The sequence below is a fragment of the Diadema setosum genome, chromosome 14 (assembly GCF_964275005.1).
Source record: "Diadema setosum chromosome 14, eeDiaSeto1, whole genome shotgun sequence".
Taxonomy (NCBI): domain Eukaryota; kingdom Metazoa; phylum Echinodermata; class Echinoidea; order Diadematoida; family Diadematidae; genus Diadema; species Diadema setosum.
In genome coordinates this window covers 36,175,673-36,197,280 of record NC_092698.1, presented here as the reverse complement: position 1 = coordinate 36,197,280, position 21,608 = coordinate 36,175,673, and the positions used below count along the sequence as shown (strand labels likewise).

Genomic DNA, 21,608 nt, shown 5'->3' with positions numbered 1-21,608 from the left:
TCAAGAACCAAATAAAAAGCTGAATTAGAGTTTGTGCAGTGATAAGGTAGTGATCCTGCCCTTTATCTCTTCAATACCAATCATTGTTTATATCTTAATGCTTACAATCTTCTGATATTCAATAAAAGGAGGGAGGCAAACAATCCTCCTCTATGGTCCCGATCCTATTTTCTCTCGCTGCTTATCTCCGCAGAAATTAGATATTGTAAGATGAGGAAGTTACAGTACTTTCACTCAATTTCGTGTCGTCTTTTTTTCCCAGAAAGTTTCAGTGTATGTTCCCTCTCCACTCCACCTGAGGGGAAATGAGATAAATTTGCAGCGCAGCCTAACCCAAATGCGATGAGAGAATGTTATTTCATCACCGCTGAATTGCGCCTCCTTTTCAGCAATACCAGAAAGCGCATGGATGCCCCCCTTTTTTTTTATCTTTCTCTTCCTGCAGCAGTGCAACACCCCCCTCTATGGCTGACTTGATGTGTGTCGGTACCTACCGAAGATCAAAGAGGCCCATGTTTTGTGTGTAACTACATCTGTAGGAAGTCTCCTTGCGTGTGTTCCATTACTATGTGTGCATTTTTTGCCTCCAGCCATGGGCAGGGGCGTACAGTGCAGCTTGGTGAACAATAGGTCAACCTGGATGCAATTATCAAGGCCATGTATTCATGGTGACCCTTCAGACGCAGAGTGTCTTTATCATATGAATGTATTAAAGTCCTTATATTCTCACCCTACATGCGCTCAGGTGAAAAGCGGAGCCAATGAAAAAGAGGAAGAGGGTATGAGGATACACGAGGAGGTAGGACAGGGAGGGAAAAAAAAAGCAGCAGCGACCATGTGCATGCATTATACAGGTAAATAATACTGTAATCAATAAACATACGCTCTAAAGTGCGTTATCGGCAGGGGTGCGCGGCATTAATAAATCAATGTGAATATACAAGGAGGACTAGCATTGATTTATTAGCGACAGCCAGGCCTCAGCGTCGCGATTCAATTCCAGCCGCGTCTATTCTTGCCCTTTATGCACTGCCCTCGTCTTGGCATTCGGGGGGCATCGCGGCATCTATATACATGACTCTGGCCAGGATCAATAGACACTCTACGCAGAGATTTTGGTTGATTGAGGGGAAAGAAAATGAAATTGTTGGACAGGGAGAGAGAAGAGCATCCATGGGCCGGTGGTAAATTGGCTGAATGTAGCCGAGGTAAGGAAATGGAAAAAACACATAGGTGTAGCCAGCAGGCGGGGTACAGTACCCAGATGCAATTAAGCAGGGAGGGGCAGAGGGCAACCAAAAGAGGTGAAGAGAAGAGGATTCATCGATTGGAACACTGTAAGCCAGCACCGACGATGAAACATTTAGCATTATTCCATTTTTTTTTCACCTGGTCAATGTTTATGTCTGTAAGAAAACTGAATTACAGTTTCATTCTTCTCTCTTAAATGAGTATGAGATGTATTGAGGTCAGTTTAGTCCTCCCTCTGCTCATTTTACTTCAGTATAATTGATGTATCTTTCAGTGGGTTTTGTGGCAGATTTGGTTCCACAATGAAGACTTTGGTATAGTTTTGATAATCTAAAAACATGCTCCCAAATATGGTTATGCATACCCCTTTGTGAAAATCAAATGGACTAAATAAAGATAAATAGATGAATGGTTAGCAAACTAGAATTCAGAATCCTTTAATGAATGGAAGAAAATGGCATTGATTGCAGCATACTTTAAAATTTGTACTTTACCATGTCTGCCTGTGATTTTTTTTCTATAATGAGTAACAAATTTGTGGTCGTTAAGAATATGTCTGTTTAATGTATCCCAAAGAGCTCAATCCCCGACAAAGTTCGCCCGACCTCGTTCTGTTGTGTAATGATCATGTCCAAATCCTAGGAGGCTAGTAGAGACAATTCTCCGGGCTTGTCTCCACAGCCGCTCTCTCTCTTGCTTTCTCGCTCTCTCTCGCACGGAGCTAGATCACTGTACCCCCATCCGCAGCTACAGCCATGGCTGGGGAGGGGCGTGGAGTAGAGTCGGCATCACGTCACTGGATGCTCGGAGTACATCAGAAATCAATCGAAGTGCTATGAAGCAAGACTAATGCAGCCATAATAGTTTTGTGCCACTCTCTTCCACCAGGTGTCACACTGTGGAATTACAGTTTAAAGGGTGTCACCATCCTCGGCATATCTTCTCAATATTCCTCAGAGTGAAATCAGTTGAATTTCTCTGGCATAATGCCACAACATATATATGCCGTTCTGGTTTGGTCATTACAGAATTTTAAGATTTCACTTAGTACTCTCAAAACGTGCTGGAATCATCTTATGAATATCATCCAGGTCACACTGGAGTCTTTCTTGGAGAGAATGAAGGAAGGTGCACCTTGACTTTCCTGTGTAATTTCTTTGAGTTTTCAGTTCCATGACATTTGCAGCTGCAGAAATTGCTCCCATTAAATATCTGCACACGCTAAGCCAAACATAATTCTGCCCTCAGACATAACCCTAATCCTAATCCTCATATCAAACTTAAAGCTGAAACCTTATCACAACCCTAACCCTAAGTCCTCTGAGAAAATAAGGCTGGAGCAATTGTCGCAGGAGCAAATGTCGGTGTCAGCGAATTTTCATTACTTGGAGATCAAAAAAAGTGCAATTAGTCATGTTAATGCCGAATGTCTGCAGAGTGAATGTTGTAACAGCCTGAATAGCCATCATTCAGCAACTACAAGCGTTTTAAAATCGGGCAACCCCCCACGTGAAATTAAAGCAACCGATTTTATATTAATATTGTATGAAGTGTTCTTAAATACAGTTTGCAAAGGGTGTGTTCTCCTTGAGTACAGGTCTCTGTCTGCACAGACTTGATGTAAGATCAAAATAATGTGCTATTTATGTTTCTACTCTCCTCCCCCCCCCTTTTCCTCAGTGGGGGGGGGGGGGGGCAGGAGGCTATAGTGCTTGTCATGGTGGCCTACCACTGCCGCTGTGCCTCTGCAGATTGCTACTGAAGATTACCCAGATAGTTGCAAATTACAGAGGACCGGTTTATGCACCCAACCTTTTCATGCTGCACGCAAATCACTAATCTGCTTCGTCCAATTTTGGAAATGTCAGGCACGGGATTGCTGCAGGTCAATAAGTGGTTGGTGAAAGCCGATCCTAAAGAAACAAGACCCAGTGAGCAGCCCTCCAGCGAAGAACAGCAAATTTACTCTCCGCTGAAGAAGGCAGTTGTGTGTGTGGGGTGGAGGGTGAAGGGTGGGGGGAGGGGGCAGCTAGAAAAGGATTAAGTGAGGGAAAAAAAAGACATAGAAATATTACGGGTCTGCAAGGTTTTATGAAAATCCTTGCTAAAGTTTTGTTCCCCTTTCATTTCTGATGAATGTTATTCATGTCTGCTGCCCTCTATGACACAGGGGAGTAGCTTCATGAGACCCACTAGTATGATTTTGACAGAGATGATTGGTGTTCAGACAGAATAGTGTCATATCTGTAAGAGCAAAATAGTGTCATATCTGTAAGAGCAAAATAGTGTCATATCTGTAAGAGCAAAACTGCTGATGGCGATGCAGATCACCCAGTAAATTTTCTCATCAAGTCAATCTCCCTTGCACTTCGGAGACAACAGCATTGCAAGCTTTGTCACTTTGAGCAAAAACTGATATTCAGGGTTTGAAATTAAGCCTCAAATGCTCACGTGGCAAATGATTATGGGATAATGGCAGCAGTGGGAGACTTCAGATTTCTTTGACATCACATTGCCGAAAGAAGAGTGTAGGGAAATTTATCTGTTCAAATCCATATGAGTCCTTGTTGTTTTATTTATGTCATAAAGTGTGGGTTTTTTTCCACTCTGGATGTTGGTGTTACGGTTATGCTTTATTATTCATAACTTTCTTCATTCGTAAAAATAATATAACCTGAACGCTGTGCTGTACGTTTGTATGTGAGTGCTGTGGTTGAAGTATGTGTGAACAATGATTTAAGATTCTCCATGTGGGACAGCAGTATATATCGATCGTATCCTCAGTCCACTGCCTTGGCATCTCTCAGGTATCCGGCACATTTGAATAGGTGTCAAGACATCTAGGACCATGTGGTAGGTTTGCGATGCCATTTCAGACAGACATTTCCTTCAGACGGGGAGGGGGTGAGAAACGAACGATTTCATCATCATCACTTCTGCATCCCCCTTCTCGCTCCGCCGTGAAAGTTTTGTCATCGTGTAACATCTCATTTTCTCCCGTCTTTCTCTTCTCTCTCATCCTTTAATCCAGGATTTATCAAATTCGGTGCTGTCAGCGGGAACCCCCAAGCCCCCAGTCTCATTACGCCTCATCGTTCCCACGAGTCAGTGCGGCTCTCTCATTGGCAAAGGTGGCTCCAAAATCAAAGACATCAGAGAGGTGGGTAGCTGGGTCACTCTGGAACCCTCCGTGGTATTTCCAAGAAGTGTTGTCATCCTTTCCATGTTTGTTTTTTCTCAGATACTGTCCTCTTTTATATCTGAATTAGGCACAGTTTCTTCTCTTCCGACTTCTCTCAAACTCTCACATTATAGCTGTAGTTTTGTTTCACTACTCTCTCCCAACTCCGGTCTCTCTTTTGGATACTGGTCTCTTGTAAAGCCACTTTTTCCCCCCTTTCTTTTTTCGCTTATGTGAGCAAGACCATAGAGCTTTGGATTATTGCACCTAGATGGCTCTCTAGGGTCCTTGACATCAAGATTTTATGTGAAAGAAATAATCACTGAGTTAGAAATTACTTATGTGTGCTGAAAGATTGCTTAGGATTGTTATGGCTTGCTTTCAAAGGTTGTTAAACTCTGCTGACCAAGCTGTGTTTTGATGTTGAAATGGATGAAAAAAGAAAAAGAATAAAACACTCAAGCATATCAAAGTTTTTGAAATTACACTGACGTTACTAAAAAAACATTTGGTCAAGTATAACAGTGCTATGAGACTGATATTGAATTAATAGGTAATTCCAGCACTTCTGTTTAAGGGAAAACAATCGAGTATAGAAAATTTGGTCACACACAGAGTTTTTGTTTTCAAACCATATAAGTACCAATTCCATTCAAATGCAATCTTCATAGCTTTATTTTCACACAATGTCAAAGATACTAGGTAGCATGTAGGACCATTCATCTCAGATTTTTTTATTTTTTATTTTTTTGTACAGAAAACATTGTTAGGTGATGCCTTTAATTAAGCATGATTTTAATGCTGGACCTTTTTCTGAGGGCAAAATATTTCAGTCAAAGGAGCACCCTTTGATTGCTTGCTGGATTTACTTCAAATCTTTCATTCTCTGTTTTCAGTGTGAAATTGAGGTCTGCTCATTCTCAGTTCTTTTTCCAGAATAGAATAATTTGTTGTTATTTCTCTTTTGCTGAATGACTGATTTGTCAGTTTGCATGATAACCCATATGTTAACGTGGTTGTAAGAGTAGCTAGAATAGTGAATGAAACTCTGAAGTGCAATAAGCATATAGCTTTATCATTCAAGGAAGGAGAGATCGAGCAGGGCCGGTGAAACAAATATCACATGTCACAAAGTCAGAGAATAATGGCAGGAGTATGTCAGATGTATAATGATTGAATGAAGCAGAGGTGTTTGACAAAACTGCACATTTATCATGGTGGCCATGTAGCAACCGCCAGTGAGTGACTAACACCTCACGTATCGTTACGGAACAGCAACTGCCTGGTTTGGCGACAGTACGAGGGCGGGCATTAGTGATTTAATCTGGGTCTCGTCACAGGGGCTATGATGCGGGATGGGTGCATATTTCTTCCATGACTGGATGGGGGTGCGTATTTCTTCCACAGCAGGATGGGTGCATATTTTTTCCATGGTGGTAATTCGGGATGAGTCTTGCACTGAGCCTTAAATCATGTAGATTAGATAGGAGGGGATCATTTTTGGCTCTCCCTGGTCTCGTACATCCTCCTCTTCATCACCCCTTGGTTTGATCGTCAGTGGTCTGGATTCCTGGGAGGGGTCGTAGGATGCTCACTGGCTGTCTGTCATCCAAGTTGCTACTAGCTACCAACCTGATGTCTACGTGTATGCTGACATGCTGTCACTTCACCCTTTAGTGTGTTGTTCCGCAGTTTGGTACGAGCGTGCTGAATATATGCATATTTCCAGGAAGGAAATGAAAACCTATTGCATCTATCAGAATATGTGTCCTGGGTATTAGTCATAGTATTTTCAGTGGAATGTTTGCATACTGAAGTCGAGCATAGCCCACACAAACAGTCATGACAGTCCTTGATGGCTGATTAATCTAAAATAGAAGGACAACTAAGCAAAAATGCACCATTGTTTATGTAGATTCTCAGCTATACTTCATTCTTATTGAGAGAAAAATGAAGCTAGCTTAAAGGGGTCAAAGAATTTCAAAGGTTTTGTAAATTTTCATTTGAGTTGTGAACCTGGTGATGATGTATGCTGTATAGCTGTAAATGGAGTGGTAGGTAGTTGTTAGATGCCAACATAAGACTTTATTATTTCATGAAACTGTAAAAAGATGTGTTAAAGGGTAAGCTACCAATTCATTTCCTGTATAGAAATGTGGACCAGTGATGATGTAGTCTCAATGATTTTGGCACCCTCTACTTCTGCCCATCCTTCTTCTTCCGACTCCATGTCGTTCTCTCGCTCTCATCATATATTCCATTAGATACAAATAATTAATGTGGATGTAGCCCAAAGGGTGTGTAGAGGCAATACTCAGTGGAACAGAGTGTCTGAAAAGGGACCTGTCCTTACGCTGTCCTGTGTGCGTAGCAAACTGAAACCCGTCTTTTCTCTTTCTTCTGTCTGAAATCTTTTCCACTTGTCACGGAGATGGTTTCCGCCCTCGTCAATTTCAACAGCTTAAATATTCAACATCTTCTTCCGTTGCGAGTGACTCCACAAAATGTCACGGCAGAATGGAGACCGAGTGATTTACAAGGATGCAAGCCTTTTTTTCTAGACACAAAAATACCTGAACAGAAAGGATGGGCAGGTGAATAGATAAACATGCACATAACAAATTGATTAAAAGATTTAAGAGATGAATGAATGAACAGATATGGTTAATGAAAACATAAGCATGGAAATTTAATGAGTTAACAACCAGCATTAAACTAAACTTTATGAAAGAAACTTATTTTTTCAAGCAGATAAATCATTCTTGGTTAACTGAAGTTATGAAATCTTCTTCTTTTTTTAATCAGCATGGGTAAATGTTACAAGGTAGAGTATAAGGGAGATGTAGGCAAATGATACGTGTAAGAATTTTGCCAAAGCAAGAGAAGTTGTATATATGTCTTTACATTCTGAGTGTATTCTGTTTGTGTATAAACAGACTGGTTCTTACAGCATTCCAAGTAATATATTATCTTTTTTTTTATCAGCAGCATTTTCATCTAACCTTGTCAGCTCAAGGATGGAAATTATTTGTTTCTAAAGACAGTTTTGCCCCTCAAAAATCTGCAGAATCATTCATTATTCATATCTTGTATGAATACACCATCAACAATTGATGTCTATACATCTGCCAGGCCTTTCATAACAGTGAAAGCAATCATAGATCCCACTCGTAACATAGCTTAGAGCAGAAAGCTGTTAGAGGAGGTTTGTGTATACACAAGCGATGCACGCCCATGCTGTCTTCTTTATTGAATAGCTTATACCTCGTGTGGCAGTACACTTTCTCAGCACCACATCAGGTGACAAAAGAAGATTAAGAATTCAGGGGCACGATGGCACATCAACTGCCTGCTACCCAAAGTCGTCTTTAGATCCCCTAGACTATTATACAATATCTGTATTTTTTAAACCTATTTATAATAATTATATAGATTGTGTTAAGGCAGAATATTATTATGTTACTTGTAATATTTATATGTAGTTTTTCTTGCAATAATGTCTTTGACCCCTCTGTGTACTTTGAATAACATTTGTCTTTTGAAAGTGCCTTGTAATTTAGGCCCTCATATAGCAATTTAATTGTTACACTAACATTAAAAAGACATACAAGAGAGTTGTCATGTCCTCATAGGGAGTAAACAATTTTGTTTTCTAGTAGTTAATGATTTTTATTTTTTATTTTTGCTCAGACAAGACCTTTTGTTATTCACTTATCCTTAAACTTCTTTACTCTTGACCGTTGGATGATGCTTGCAATGTTACACCGGCATTTCATCAGGCCTCGTCTTTGCTCTTATTTCATTTGCGAGCAGAGTACAGCGGCGCTCTCTTTCATGTAACATTTGGCGAGGCGCCCTCGCTTGGTGCAGGTTTTTGACCAAACAAATCTATTAGAGACATTCTTGCTCATCGCAGAAGGTGCTCACATTTTACCACATGTTACCAAGAAGTATATCAAGATAACAAAGTGACTGTTACAAATGAAGCAGACATTGGGTGACAGTAATTGATGATATTTGAGCAACCTGTGCCTGAATTTATACTTTTTGAGAAAAAGAAAACAGTCTTGCTGTTGGGGGGAAATGGTATAGTGCCAGTGCGCTGATAACTCACAGACTTGACCTAACTCCACTTCTTCAATTTCAAGCGAGCACCGAAGCCTTGTGCTGTGTTAGAGGGATTAGGAAAGTGCACTCCCCAAACTAGTTTCATTTCAGCATCCACCAAAGACACCAGTAGCTCCAGAAATCGTGGCAAGCCCAGTTGCATTGGGTCGCAGATCTATCAATTGGGAACAGAACGACTCCAAATTGAATTAATCAGCCAACAGGAAATTTATTCTCGACTATAAATGAATTGAGGGAAGTGGCACTAAAGCAGAGATTTTGTCTCCGAGGTTTGTGGTGTAAAGGGGAAGATTGAAGACCGGCGAGAAGGCCAGGGATGAATCCAGCTAGGGTTTTCGTTGGAATAGCGAGCCAATCGTCCTACCTCTCTCGGTGATTGAGCGAGAATACGCTGAAGTGCAGCTGTTTTAAGCAATCAAATTCCCAGAAAGCAAAGGCAGGATGGCTGCAGCGTATGACGCAAAATTCAGAATCTCACGTCCATCAGCTTGTTTGCTCTGGTGATACATTCCCAGTCCAGGGTTCTTCTTTAAAAAAAGGGTGCACTGTAGAGAACTTTACAAAATCTTTGTATGGACTGGGCAGTATCTGGATGTACATCCCTCAGGTTTGTGTCATGTTTCATACGGAATTTTAAACTTTGAGATAATGGAGTACTTCCCAATCACTGGGCAGTGAGTCACAAGTTATTCAAGAATGGGGAAAGTATGTGCAGACTAACTACACACATCAGTTGCTATTATGAAGCATTTTATCACTAATTAAACTCTATGGAAAAGACGACCCTGTAGTATGGTGTTTCCGCAACTTCTAATGTGATTGGTCAAAGTCGAGAGGTATTCGCACAATGCACTGTATGTCTACAATTCAAGTAAAGTTAATTAAGTAGCATTTCCTAAAAATGGTCCATGTCTGATTGAAGAAATGAAAGGGCCTTTGCAATAAAACAAAACTTACTTGAAGCATGGCAGCCTCGTGTCCCCATTGCGTACTTTTTGGGGTAGAGACCGGAACTCATTTGCATGTTTTGAGAGGAGCTGCCATCCCCCTTCAGAGCAATTGCAGTGATTGACGAAAATCCAAGAGCGGGGTCGGCAAGTTTGCGCAGCAAAGTAAGGAAAACAAAGAGGGAGCTCAACGGCAAGGATTTGGTGCCCTGGATCACCTTCTCATCACGGAGATTGCAACTCTGGGAGGGGGGGGGGGGGGGGGAGGTTGCAGAGTACCGTAATGCCGATTGTCATCAGCGAGTAATTTACCTTTCAGAGATCTCAAAGCTACGGTCTACATGTATCCACTGCACCAGTAATCTGTCAGTGTCTTCTGAAATTGGTAGTGATTTTCTCCCAGATTAATGGTGTATCACTGAAATGAGAGGGAGAGAGGAAAAAAATATACCGGCATTCGCTCTATTTGTTGCAGAAAATTGCAGAGTGAAAATGCTCAGATGTTAGACCGTGCTACCGTGCTGTTTACCTGGTACGCTTGACGTTATCTGTCATTAATTCAAAATTGGTAATGGAAAAAAAAAAATCATTGTGCATGTATGAACTAGAAATATTAGGGAATTTGCTTTCTAATGCAACTGTGATGCAAGCTTGAATTGCAGGGGTATTATGTTTCATTTGTAAGCAATAGGAAGATATAATGAAACTCCTGAAAGGCTGTAATTTACTTTATTGTCCTGAGGCAATTATATCAATTCAACCCAAATAGATTAAAACTCAAAAGATGAATAAACAGTGACCCAAATCTCTGATGTTATTTTTTTTAAGAGTACCACGTCTAGTGACAAGTAATGAATTTGTGACCTTCAAAGTTTTGATTGAAAGTTGATATTTATGTATCTGTCAGTGAAACTTTCTGGTACAACTTGAGTTTGTGTTGTAAGTGTATACATCGAGAAGAGATGCATATTCCACATACCAGAGCAAGAGAGTGGTGCAGGCGACACATCGAGTGCCATCTCGCAGCCGAGGAAGCTTGAAACAAAATGCAGAATGCAAACGGTGCGTAATGAAAGAAAACAAAAGAGAGAACTACTCTCATAAGACAGGGAGAATGGCATGCTGCTCACCTAGGCCACATCCAGGGCACACATTCATGTTTGAATGTGATCTGGAGCCTGACGGCATCTGTGTCATGTTTATTTTTCCTTCCCCGTCCATACAGACGACGAGCGCATCCATCACTGTGGCGAGCGAGATGCTACCGAGCTCAACGGAGAGAGCAGTCACTATCTCAGGAACACCCGAAGCAATAACCAAAGCTATCTACCAAGTCTGCTGTGTCATGCTTGAGGTAAGGTATAACCTGTAACCTTTCGAGACAACCATTTTTTTCTGGGGCACAAGCTCAGTGGAACAAGTTGCTCCATCCCACATTCTTGGGTATGTATGTAGGAATACAAAAGCAACTTCGCCTAAAGGGAAAGTGAGAAGTAGTAACTCTCACCCTTCTTTGATTCCAAATCGAATACTCGCCTCCAGCATGTACACATGACAGGTTATGAGGGCACTGTCAACAAAGGGTTGATGATATTCCACACATCACAACGTCCTGTCGTCTTGAACTATCAAGCCATTGAAGATGGCATCAGTTTAAACTCCTGTGTCATTCTGTCCGGTCTAAAAACTTTCCCAAACTTGATACAAGCTTTCTTTAGCAGATGGAGGGATAGGCAACATACTCTCTTCCCAAATTGATTGAGTTTGGCTTAGCTGTGTGGAGGTGATCAACCAAATAACTTTGAGAAGATACAAGACCACGAGTGGGAATGTATGAGATGCTTACAAAGCAAGACAGATATATGACAAGCCAGATAGACAGATAAATGTTTGTACAAATGACTGTCTCGCCAGTCTGCTTTAGTATAAATTCTGCACCCTATACATGTAACTGCCTTCAGCCCATCAGCAAATAGGCTATCTATCCACTCTACAATCCTGTCATATTTCCATCCATGTGTCTACTTACATGTGGATAGTTCACCATAACTACATTTTAAAGTTTCTGTCTATGTTTGTCATGTTTAGTCACCTCCGAAGGGGGCCACCATTCCGTACCGTCCAAAGCCCGCGTCAGCGCCAATCATATTCGCAGGCGGCTCAGTGAGTATTCAGCATCCGTGCATGACCTTGCACATTTCCTTCATTTCCTACCCATCTATGGCTCAAGCTTATTTCGAGTCAAAGTTTGTAATGAATAAGTTTACATGAAAGGTTCAAACTGAGGAAGGTTTACCACAAAACTACCCCCAGGTTAAATAAGAAGAAATAAAGTGAAGTTGAGTCAAACTACCCAAAGTTCAAATAAATGGAGATGTACAAGGCAGTTTATCAGAAACCACAATTTCTCAAAATTGAGAGTGAATAAACTGCTGAATTTTATTTTGTGGCAGTTGCAACTAGGATTCAAACTCTTGTTTGTCTGTTCTTTTTTATTGTTCTTTTTTGCGACAACAAATATTCCTAAAGACGGTATTATGGTGTGACAGCTGTCTTAGAGTGGGAGCTTCCTTGGTATGATCAGAGAGCCATATCAATTCTCTTGGTAACAACATTCATATAGATTTAGAAGCAATTGAAAAGATATTCGCTGTCATTGCTGTGACGTGGTCAGCTTATCCCAGAAGAGTTACTGCGATTGCCGTCTGCAACCTGGGCTAAACTTTCAATGCAGTTATTGTTATGGGGGAGGGGGGAATATTCAGCAAGAAATTCTGGAGGAGATTTGTCCTATAGTGAGGAGACACAGTGTTTTGCCTTCTCCATCCTTAAACAGTTTGATACTGAGCAGTGTGATCACCTAAAGATTGACTCTTGGCAGTAAAAATATCAATTTAGAGTTACCAGTCTTTACCAGAATACCTGTATTTCCAAGAAACTGAAATTTCATCAAAGAGGTTAGAGAAACCTACAGAATGTCTTGTCCATTACATTTTTTTTTATTGTTTTTGCTGTTGTAGAAAGAATAGAATCTGTTTTCTCAGTGAGGAATCAACCTTTGTTGTTTTTGTTCATGTGTGTGCATCCAGCAGCAGCAGCCATACGCCGTACATGGAAACTATGCTCTTGCCCAACCAGATGTGAGTATCCCTTTGCCCCCAACCCTACCAAGGCCCTCTTCTCTATCAGCACATTAAGCCATCTCAAATATTCCCCCTTCGATGAAATCCTGTCATTTGCATATATGCATTATCAAGAGACTGATGTTAGGGGTGGGGTGGGTGGAGAGGGAGGGGAGGGGGGTTGGATGGTATGAGGGGCCGGCTTTCCTGATCTGTAGAGCTATGGCAGAGTGCAGAAATCAGTCTGGGTTGGACGAGGTTCGTCGGATGGACAGAGACTTATCCATTTGGCATCATCACAAAACCCATTATTTCAAGTGCATGATGATTGTCTTGATAAGGGCTTGCAATGGATTTGATTTGAGGCTAATGTCAGGACTGCAATGTGAGCTGGGATATCAACCTATGATTCCTTCTTGAATTCTGAAAACGGGTAGAGGCCGGTGAATCAAGATTGCATGTATCTGCTCCCAAAATTTACTGTGGCAGTTTTCTTGCCCTGAAAAATGTGCGCTGAATGCTGTAGGGATATTTTCAGATAAATAGTGAAATGTGAAAAGGAGGTAAAATGTCAAATATTGCCAACAAACTGAACATCGATTATGGTAGATGAAACTTGACTGTACTGCTTACAGTGCCTTTTTTATACACACAAAGCAATCACAATGACCCTCACAAATAACCACACAAATATCAAAGAGTAATGTTTACAAAGGCACATTAGTGAAATGGCACATGCCTGACCACATTATAGAAAATTTGATATTTTCCTTCAAGATTTATCCAAGTTTTCACTCTACAACAATTTTCGTACAATACTAATCAAGAAAATCCATATGAAGGGGCGTTTCTATTTTCTGAACTGCTTGTCATACAACTTAGTGCAAACTACAGTTAGCAGTCATATCCTCAGTGTAACAAGCAAGTCATATAGCACTCTCCAAAAGCTTTGGTTGTGTGACTACTCAATTGATAACCTTACAGCATTGCTCTTGAATGGATTCCTTATGAAAACATTCTTTTTGGCCAAACTGACTGATCTCAAAATCTCTGCTTTCATCTCGCCAAACTTCACGCTCTGCCCAGTACTTCTTGTAGAGGAGAACATATCACATCAGAGTTACCACTCATTAGCAGATAAAACCAATGAAAAAGTTTATTCATCCTGGATTACCAAATTTCTATCCTTCAACTCCTTGTCACTACTGCTAGAACCATTTATTCTCCCAAGCATGTCCTAAACGCTGCCAACAAAGGCCAGTAGACACTGAATATTAGGAGTGAGAAGACTGTTTAGATCTGTGCGAAATCAAAAGGATCACAATGAAACACCTGTGCCATTATGGGATTGAACAAGAGGTACAACACTTGCCAGTTTACTGGCTTAGAAAGAGCCTAGCCTATATTTCCTCCACTATCTGTGATGAGAATTACCCGCATTGTGAGATGAGTGTCAGTGCCATGTGGCAGCATGAACGGGATGGACCACCTCGCGAAGCCCCCTGAATTGACCCCTTCAAACAGTCCATTATGACATCATTGCCTGTTTCCGGTGACCAAGAGGAGAGAAGAATGCACCCCCTCTCATGGGAATCCATGGCCCCCCCACCTCGCCCCACATTGAAGTCAAAGCTCCCCGTAGTTACACTCCACCATGCACCCCTTTGGTTCATCCAGGCTCCTCATGCCCTGAGATGGAGAAGAAAAAGAGGGACGATGAATTTATTCCGGAAGCAAGATCCGAGATGGGATGTTTTGCCCTAAATACCCTTGATTGCGTTAAAATTGGAGTCTGGCAGGGTGACTTATTTTCAAACTTTATCAAGTTAGGAAAAAGGGGAAGGAGGTTACAGATAGGTGGAGAGGGATAGACTGCACAAAAATAGTGTGATTGAGACAAAGAGAGAAAAATACAGAGAGATTAAGTCAGTGACGGGAGAAAGAGAAAGGGGGAGATAGATAGATGTTTAATGTGCATATATTGTAGCATTTAAGGGAAAGATAGAATGAAAAGGATAAGGAAGCATTATCAAAGAAAATGGATTTCTACACATTGATTTTCTACTTCAAGAGTAAAAAGCTTGTTATATCTCTATCAAGAGAAAATGGTTCCTTCTCATACACTTGCTCACAACAGTTGTATTGACTATGTCTCTTCTGAAAACATTGCATGAGTAATGAAATACCCAAGTAGTGCAACAATCCAACATTAACTCATTTTCGTGAGCTAAGGATGCCTATGATGAAAACTGCAATGAGAAATCAAAAGGTTTTTGGTTGTGTGTGTGTCCCCTCTCTTCACCCGGTGATCTTGGTTTTCTCTTGTGGTCTACTTTCAGTTAACCAAGCTTCACCACCAACTTGCCCTCCACCACCAGCAAACCCCGTACGCAATCCCTGGACAGTCCCCATTCTCTCCTGCAGGTATGTCGCTCCTTTCATCTCCACCTTTCTACCTCTCAGATCTCTCTTTCTCTATCTCTTCCTCTACCTCTTCTCTATCTCTCTCTCTCCTCTATCTCTCCTTCTATCTATCTCTTTGTCCACCTTGTCCTCTTCCATCCACCAATGTTGTCTGTTCAGTCAGTCTCATTTTCAGTGTGTTAATTCCTTTTTTGGATGTCTGTCACATCGTCAGTTGAGAAGCAGAAAGGTGTATGTTAATGATAGCGGACCTGGAGACCCATCTCCTTTCCCACTGTCGGCTGATAAGATGTCTACCCCCCCCCCCCCCATCCTAGTCCCATCCATAGACACAGCTGTAGGGTCTTTCAAAAACCAGTTCATTGTTCCCATCATCAAAAAAGCAACCACTCTCTCAGCTCCAATTATATTTTTTTTTTAAAATGTAGTATACCTCCATCTTCCCCCTTCCTTAAGTTCCCTCTACCCTCAATCTCCCTGGACTAAAAATTTGTATTCTGGTCAACTTCTTTATCATCAGTATCACTGCACTTGTCTTGTCAAACATCCATCTATGTGTTTCTTGCACTATTTCATACCACTTTTTTCAGTATAAATAATTTGTTTTTGCTGTTACCCAAGAAACTTGTCTGCCTTTTTGAAGTGATGTTTACAAGAGGAAGAAATCTGTTCTCACCCTCCAACCCCCCCCCCGTCCAATTTGTGTCTATTTCATACATCAAAGACTTAATCCTAATATGATATGAAGTGTGAAGTTGGGTTTCTTTGCCTGTGGTATATAATGTATGCCCGCATCATGCATTGTTACCAGTGATTTATTTGATAGTCATTCTCTTGTGGTTTTTGTATTTGTTTTGTGTCTACAGTTATGTTTGTCAGGGTGTGTGTCTGTCGATATGTGTCTGGCTCTCTGATTGACTCTCGGTATAATTTCTCTCTCTCTCTCTTTCTTTCTCTCTCTCTGTTTTATCTCAGTTTTCATATGTATGTTTATGTTTCTTTCCTATTTCTGAATCTGTCGGATTTTACTTTCCATATATCCTTTAAAAAATATATTCTGTAACTGCCATGAAGCCAATTACTGAAATAGCCTGAATTGTCGATTATCAGCGTAAGGATGTCATTACACATTTTTCAAATGTTTTATTCCATGTCCATGACATGGTGAAGCGGTGGACTGATTGTTGAATCTAACTTGATTCAGAGGATTGTTATGTATGCATTCAAACCTGTGAGTGTATACATGAAGGAATTAGGAGCTTCTCCTTTTTACTTTTTTATCAGTACCTCTGTTTGACTTTGTGACATCCCATGTTATAAACGTAGCAAAGGAGAAACCTGCTGTCATGCAACACAATCACTCTGAGTTTTGGCAGTAAATTTTGACAGTGCCTATATTAGTAACCAACTTAAAGTTGGACATTTCTTATTAACTTGCATCTACATTGCCTTCTCTTTGCTGTGAGATGATAAATATTGTTTGTCAGATGCTTTTTCATCCAAAATAGACAGCCAAAAGACAATATATACATATGAATGAGGTTGGGCTGAAGAGTGAGTGAGAAAAACGAAGCAAGATTTTTCATGTGTTTAGGATTTGCAGCTGAAGAAGCACTGTTGTAGTTGACTGATTAGGTTCCTTTTCGATGTCAGGATTTGAAATATTAAATCTGTTTGCTGACTCTACACTGTCTTCATCTCTACCCCCCTCTCTCTCTCCCTTCCGGTCGTCCATCAGCGCTGACACAGTTTCAGGCACAGACGCCCCCAGTCGCTGGACAGGCCACCACGCAAGAAATCACCATTCCAAACCATGTAAGAATACAGAGCGCCCTCATACTCTTGATTTATTTCGTCACTTTAGAGAAGTGAGCAGAATCCCGGCAACCGTAAAGACCTGGTAGCATGGGGAAATATAAGTGGCTCAATGAAATCGATCTTCATTGGCCGCCCACCAAGGTACATGCAAAAACCACAAATAGCACCTATCAGCCACATGTCAGTGAATATGAGAAGCAAAGTGTACGCTCATCAGTTATAGTTGACTACAGTTGAGATTCTTTGGCTGTGTATGTACTTACATGAAGATCAGTGATAAAGCTGTACCCAAGTCGTTACAGGGATTCTCGATTATATCTGAGCTGGGCCACCCTTCCCACTCCATAGTGTCCCCGCACTACTGGGTCTTAAATGATGCATCACGCGTTACCCCGGTGTACCGTGGTACCCCGGGTAACCGCGTTGTGTAGCGCCACCTCACGTCCACTCGAGGACAGCCAGAGAAAAATGCATACACTGTGTGTGCGTGTACATAGTCATTCCCGTGCGACTGCATGTTATACTATGCGTGCATGGAAGCTGCGATACCACTAGCGTGTGCTTTAGTGCAGTGCAGTGCAGTAGCTAGCGCGCGCTAGCTCCAGCACCAAAATAATTTCCTCTTTTTGGCACCCAGGGTACAACCTTTTTAAAAAAATGAATAATTCAACAAAATGGCTGATTTTTGTTTGGTACCCCGGGATACCATTTATGTCATCAAATACCAGTAGCTCCTGTTCTAATGACACACAAACAGAAACTAGACAGAGAGATTGTCACTGTCTATGATACATAGGAGATACGTAGATTACTATGAAGCAAGAAAGTTTCCTAAGTCAGAGTCAGCGGCCTTTTTCTCAGCATGAAATGTTTGTGAATTGCCACTGGCATCCAATACGTATAGTGTAGTCAAAAACTTTCCCATGCATTTTAATTTTGCGAATCTTAGCTCTCAAGAGATTTGTGAAATTAGAATGCACGTGAACATTTCTGGTTTTACAGTATGTGTACCAAGAGATGTAGTTTGACCACATCCTTCTGTCTTTGCTTTGATGGCAGAGATGTAGAAAATACCAGTTACTTATAGGAATACTGCCAAGTATTGCATCTCTTTTCACAGTGTGTCGAGGATATGTTTGTTATAGTGTAGATATCAAATTAGTGTGGAAAACACACATTAACATTTATATATTAGAGAGAAAGCAAGATTTAAGGGATATCTTACATTACCTAGGGTGTAATATTACTTGAGATTCATAAAGCATTGAATATATATTGATAATTGAATATAATCTCCTTTACTTAATGGTAAGAATTTTGCATTTCTTGTTATGTATGAAAATAATTTCTCAAAGATGGTAGATGAGCAATATTTTGACATTTAGGTGTAATAATGGAGTTGGGAAGTATATGATTACACCTCCCTGGTCATCACACTTTTACAGCTGCATTTTCATCTGTCTCTTTGTGTTTTCTTTGCAGCTGATTGGATGTGTGATTGGAAGGGGAGGAACCAAGATCCAAGAAATTAGGTGAGTGACAAGCAGGTAATGATGGTTTCGGTGTCGAAAATGGTGAGGACAAAACCTTGACTGAAAATCAACAGGTCAAACTACAACATACTTTGGATTACACTTAACTCAAATAAAGTTGGAAAGTTGTAGTAAGTGAGTGTGTGTCTACAAATGTTCATTGAAATTTAGAAATGTAGCACAACTTTTTCATGTGTATCGTTATCAAAGATCTTTTCAAAAAAGCAGAAGCGTGATGACTTTTATGACATTGCTGCATTTAAATGATATATTTAAAATGAAAAAAAAATCCAGCGTCACAGTTTAGGAAAAAGAAGTTTTTTGTATACAGTAAACCATAGTAGCTACCTTCTTTTTTTAGACATGTTTGCAATAGTTATTCATTACAGCTGGTCAGTAACATCCCTCTTCCCCATTTCCCTAATTCCTCAGACAAATGTCCGGTGCCAACATCAAGATCGCAAACTCGCAGGAGGGCAGCACGGACCGGTCGGTGACCATCACAGGCACGCCAGAGTCGGTGGCGGTGGCCCAGTGTCTCATCAACACGAGGTGAGTGAAGCTCTGTGCCCCTCCCAGGGATGATGGGGGGAGAATGGGTTCCTGATGGGGTGAGATGCAGCCAGAATTAAGGCAGGCAGAGAGTGGGGAACAGGGAGAATATTTGGGATCCTCATCTTTTGGGGATGGATGGAAGCAGAAACATTTGTCTGCAAAAGAGAAGAAGAAACACAAACAATAAACAAAATAAAACCAACAAATCAAGATGACAGCTTTTGTGATAACAGGATTTCCTGATTTGATTTGAAGGTAGAACAGTTTTGGCACACTGAATTTAAAGCAGACTTTTTTCTTATTGCTGATGTTCACCAGTGAAGACAACTGTGACAGAATACCATTTTTTCTTACCAGCTGACAATTATTAGAAAGCAAACATGAAGTCAGTAATTTCACTGAGGCAAATTGAATGCTTTGAGCACATTGCATGATGTGAGACACAGCATTGAAAATGCCATGATATTTCTTTTCATGTTGGATCACATGAAAACGTGTTTGCTATAGAGTGGATAAATTGGAGCGTGAATTGACCAATTGTAACACATAGGCCTCTTGATGACAATCTTAGCACTTGGACTCTATGACCACTCCTTCCCCTCACTTGATAACAAGTACAGAGATTCCTTGACACCTAGCCACCACTCACTCTCCTAGTGTTTCTTTATCTGGCGCGCATCTCACCATCTCTTCATGTTTCCATGGAGATGTTAGTTCTAGCTTGCATCTCTCTATCTTCCAATGTTTCCATGGAGACCATCCTCTGTCCTGATGTTGCTGGTAGTTATGTCATATGCATCTTCTTCGCGTTCTGTGTTTTCCGTACTCCTAGCTATATACGTACCGGTAGTTGAACAAGTGCTTACTGTTCTCTGGTATTGGTAGACTGTACCTCACTCGAATGACTGAAATGACTTCTGAAGCTCAACTGGAAAACTGTGGCTCGTGGTACAGTATGACTCGACCAAAGAATGAGATCTTCATCAAGGAAGAATCTCTCTGGATGAGGGGAACTTCTCTCCTCTTGTTCGACGTGCCTGAGCAATGTGTTTCCAGTTAGGGTTCAGCAGACATACAGCATTCAGATCAGCCAAGTAAACCATGTCAGATGTGGTCCCTGGAGTGGTGGAAAACCCTATCCAAATCCTTGCTTAAATCTCTCTCACATGTTCCATACCTCCCACATTCTTTGTCATACCTCTCGGATCCTCCCTTTCTCTCTTGATATATTCACATTGTCATTGTTGGTGCCCACACTCTCTTTTTTCTGCCGGTAGTCTCAAGTATTTTTGTCAGAGATAGAGCATCTCTGCCTATATCTCCACAATGTGTTCCTCTCACAGATTCTCTCCATTCCCAAATGCTAATCCCACACTTCCCAGCACAAAATACAATGTTTCATAAGTTTGGTTTCCGTCAGTCCCACTGTACTCCCCCTTACTCCCACGCCCCTCCGGATGCCCCCTAGCCTCCTCCTGATCTCCCCCTCATCTTGTTATGTTTTTTTCCCATGCCTTGCTCACAGCCTCGAGCTAGCTAAGGGGCTGACCTTCGACCCATCGACCTTTGCTACCAGTGTGACCTCATCCTCGTCCTCCAAAACGTCTCCGTCTGTCGTATCCTCACCTTTGACCTCCGCCACCCTGTCCGCTAACCCCCTCACCCTCCTTCCTTCCACCACCATCAACAACAACGGCACGGCTGGGATGGCTGTGGCCGTCACGTCTGCGCCCACCCAGCTGACCGTTCCACTGACCAGTCTCCTCAAGTCAGTACCCATCATAAACTTGGACACTGCCGGCTCACTTGCCAAATCGACGTACGCTACCAAGATCCGAGCTGGGACAACCCCTTCCAAGAAATTCACGCCATACTAAATCCATGTTAACAGATGTGACAGCGACATAAGTATGCCATTTTAAATCCTGTACATTAAGGTAGTCGGTAAGCATTTAACATGTACATACAGCCACTTGCTGACAAGAGTGTGACATGCTAAGATTATATGCCATTAACAGTATTCGTGCTTTTATGTGGTCATACCTGATAGCTATCAGGATTGTTTTCTATTTCAGACACATGCAGATATTTTTTCCCATTTTTTTTTTTTTTTTTTTTTTTTTTTGGGGGGGGGGGGGGAATCATAACTGTGAAGGTTCATTGAGGTGGGTTAAACAGAGATAAAATCTGTCACTGATGCACACAATTCCTATCACAAGGGTGCCATGATGTCAGAAGTGTAGAAGAGGTTTGGGAAGGGGGAAAGTTGTACAAGGTGCTCTCTCTCTCACTAAATCATGCCTCTCTCCATCGATGCAGGATATTAAAGGGGAAGGCTAGTAACTGATCAGTGGGAATCAGTGGAAATGCTGGGAGATGATTGTTCCAATCCTTATGGGATTCATTCAAGAGTTCATTGCATATCTACTGCTGTGTGAAAATGATTTGCTTCAGAATGGTCTCATATTCAAGTAATGTGCAGTTTAATGCTTCCAGGTTAGCGTCCCTGGTCAGTGACGGAGCATTAATCTGCACATTACTTGAATATGAGACCGTTCTGAAGCAAATCATTTTCACACAACAATAGATATACAATGAACTCTTGAATGAATCCCATAAGGATTGGAACAATCATCCCCCAGCATTTCCA

General features: G+C 41.3%; 1 protein-coding gene across 3 annotated transcripts in view; it reads left to right on the top strand.

Moving 5' to 3' along the window:
- The window catches only part of LOC140238094 (poly(rC)-binding protein 3-like), a 236,303-nt gene extending 215,274 nt beyond the window's left edge, over nt 1-21,029 (top strand). For 2 of the 3 annotated variants that reach the window (XM_072318022.1, XM_072318023.1), the window contains 9 exons: nt 4,283-4,411; nt 10,733-10,861; nt 11,596-11,670; nt 12,597-12,647; nt 14,969-15,053; nt 16,792-16,868; nt 18,354-18,403; nt 18,836-18,955; nt 20,484-21,029. In XM_072318022.1, coding sequence (XP_072174123.1) covers nt 4,283-4,411; nt 10,733-10,861; nt 11,596-11,670; nt 12,597-12,647; nt 14,969-15,053; nt 16,792-16,868; nt 18,354-18,403; nt 18,836-18,955; nt 20,484-20,835 — 1,068 coding nt within the window. In that variant the 3' untranslated portion in view covers nt 20,836-21,029. The remainder of the gene's footprint in view (nt 1-4,282; nt 4,412-10,732; nt 10,862-11,595; nt 11,671-12,596; nt 12,648-14,968; nt 15,054-16,791; nt 16,869-18,353; nt 18,404-18,835; nt 18,956-20,483) is intronic. The other variant, XM_072318024.1, reaches the window with a different exon arrangement.
- Nucleotides 21,030-21,608: the final 579 nt, after the last annotated feature.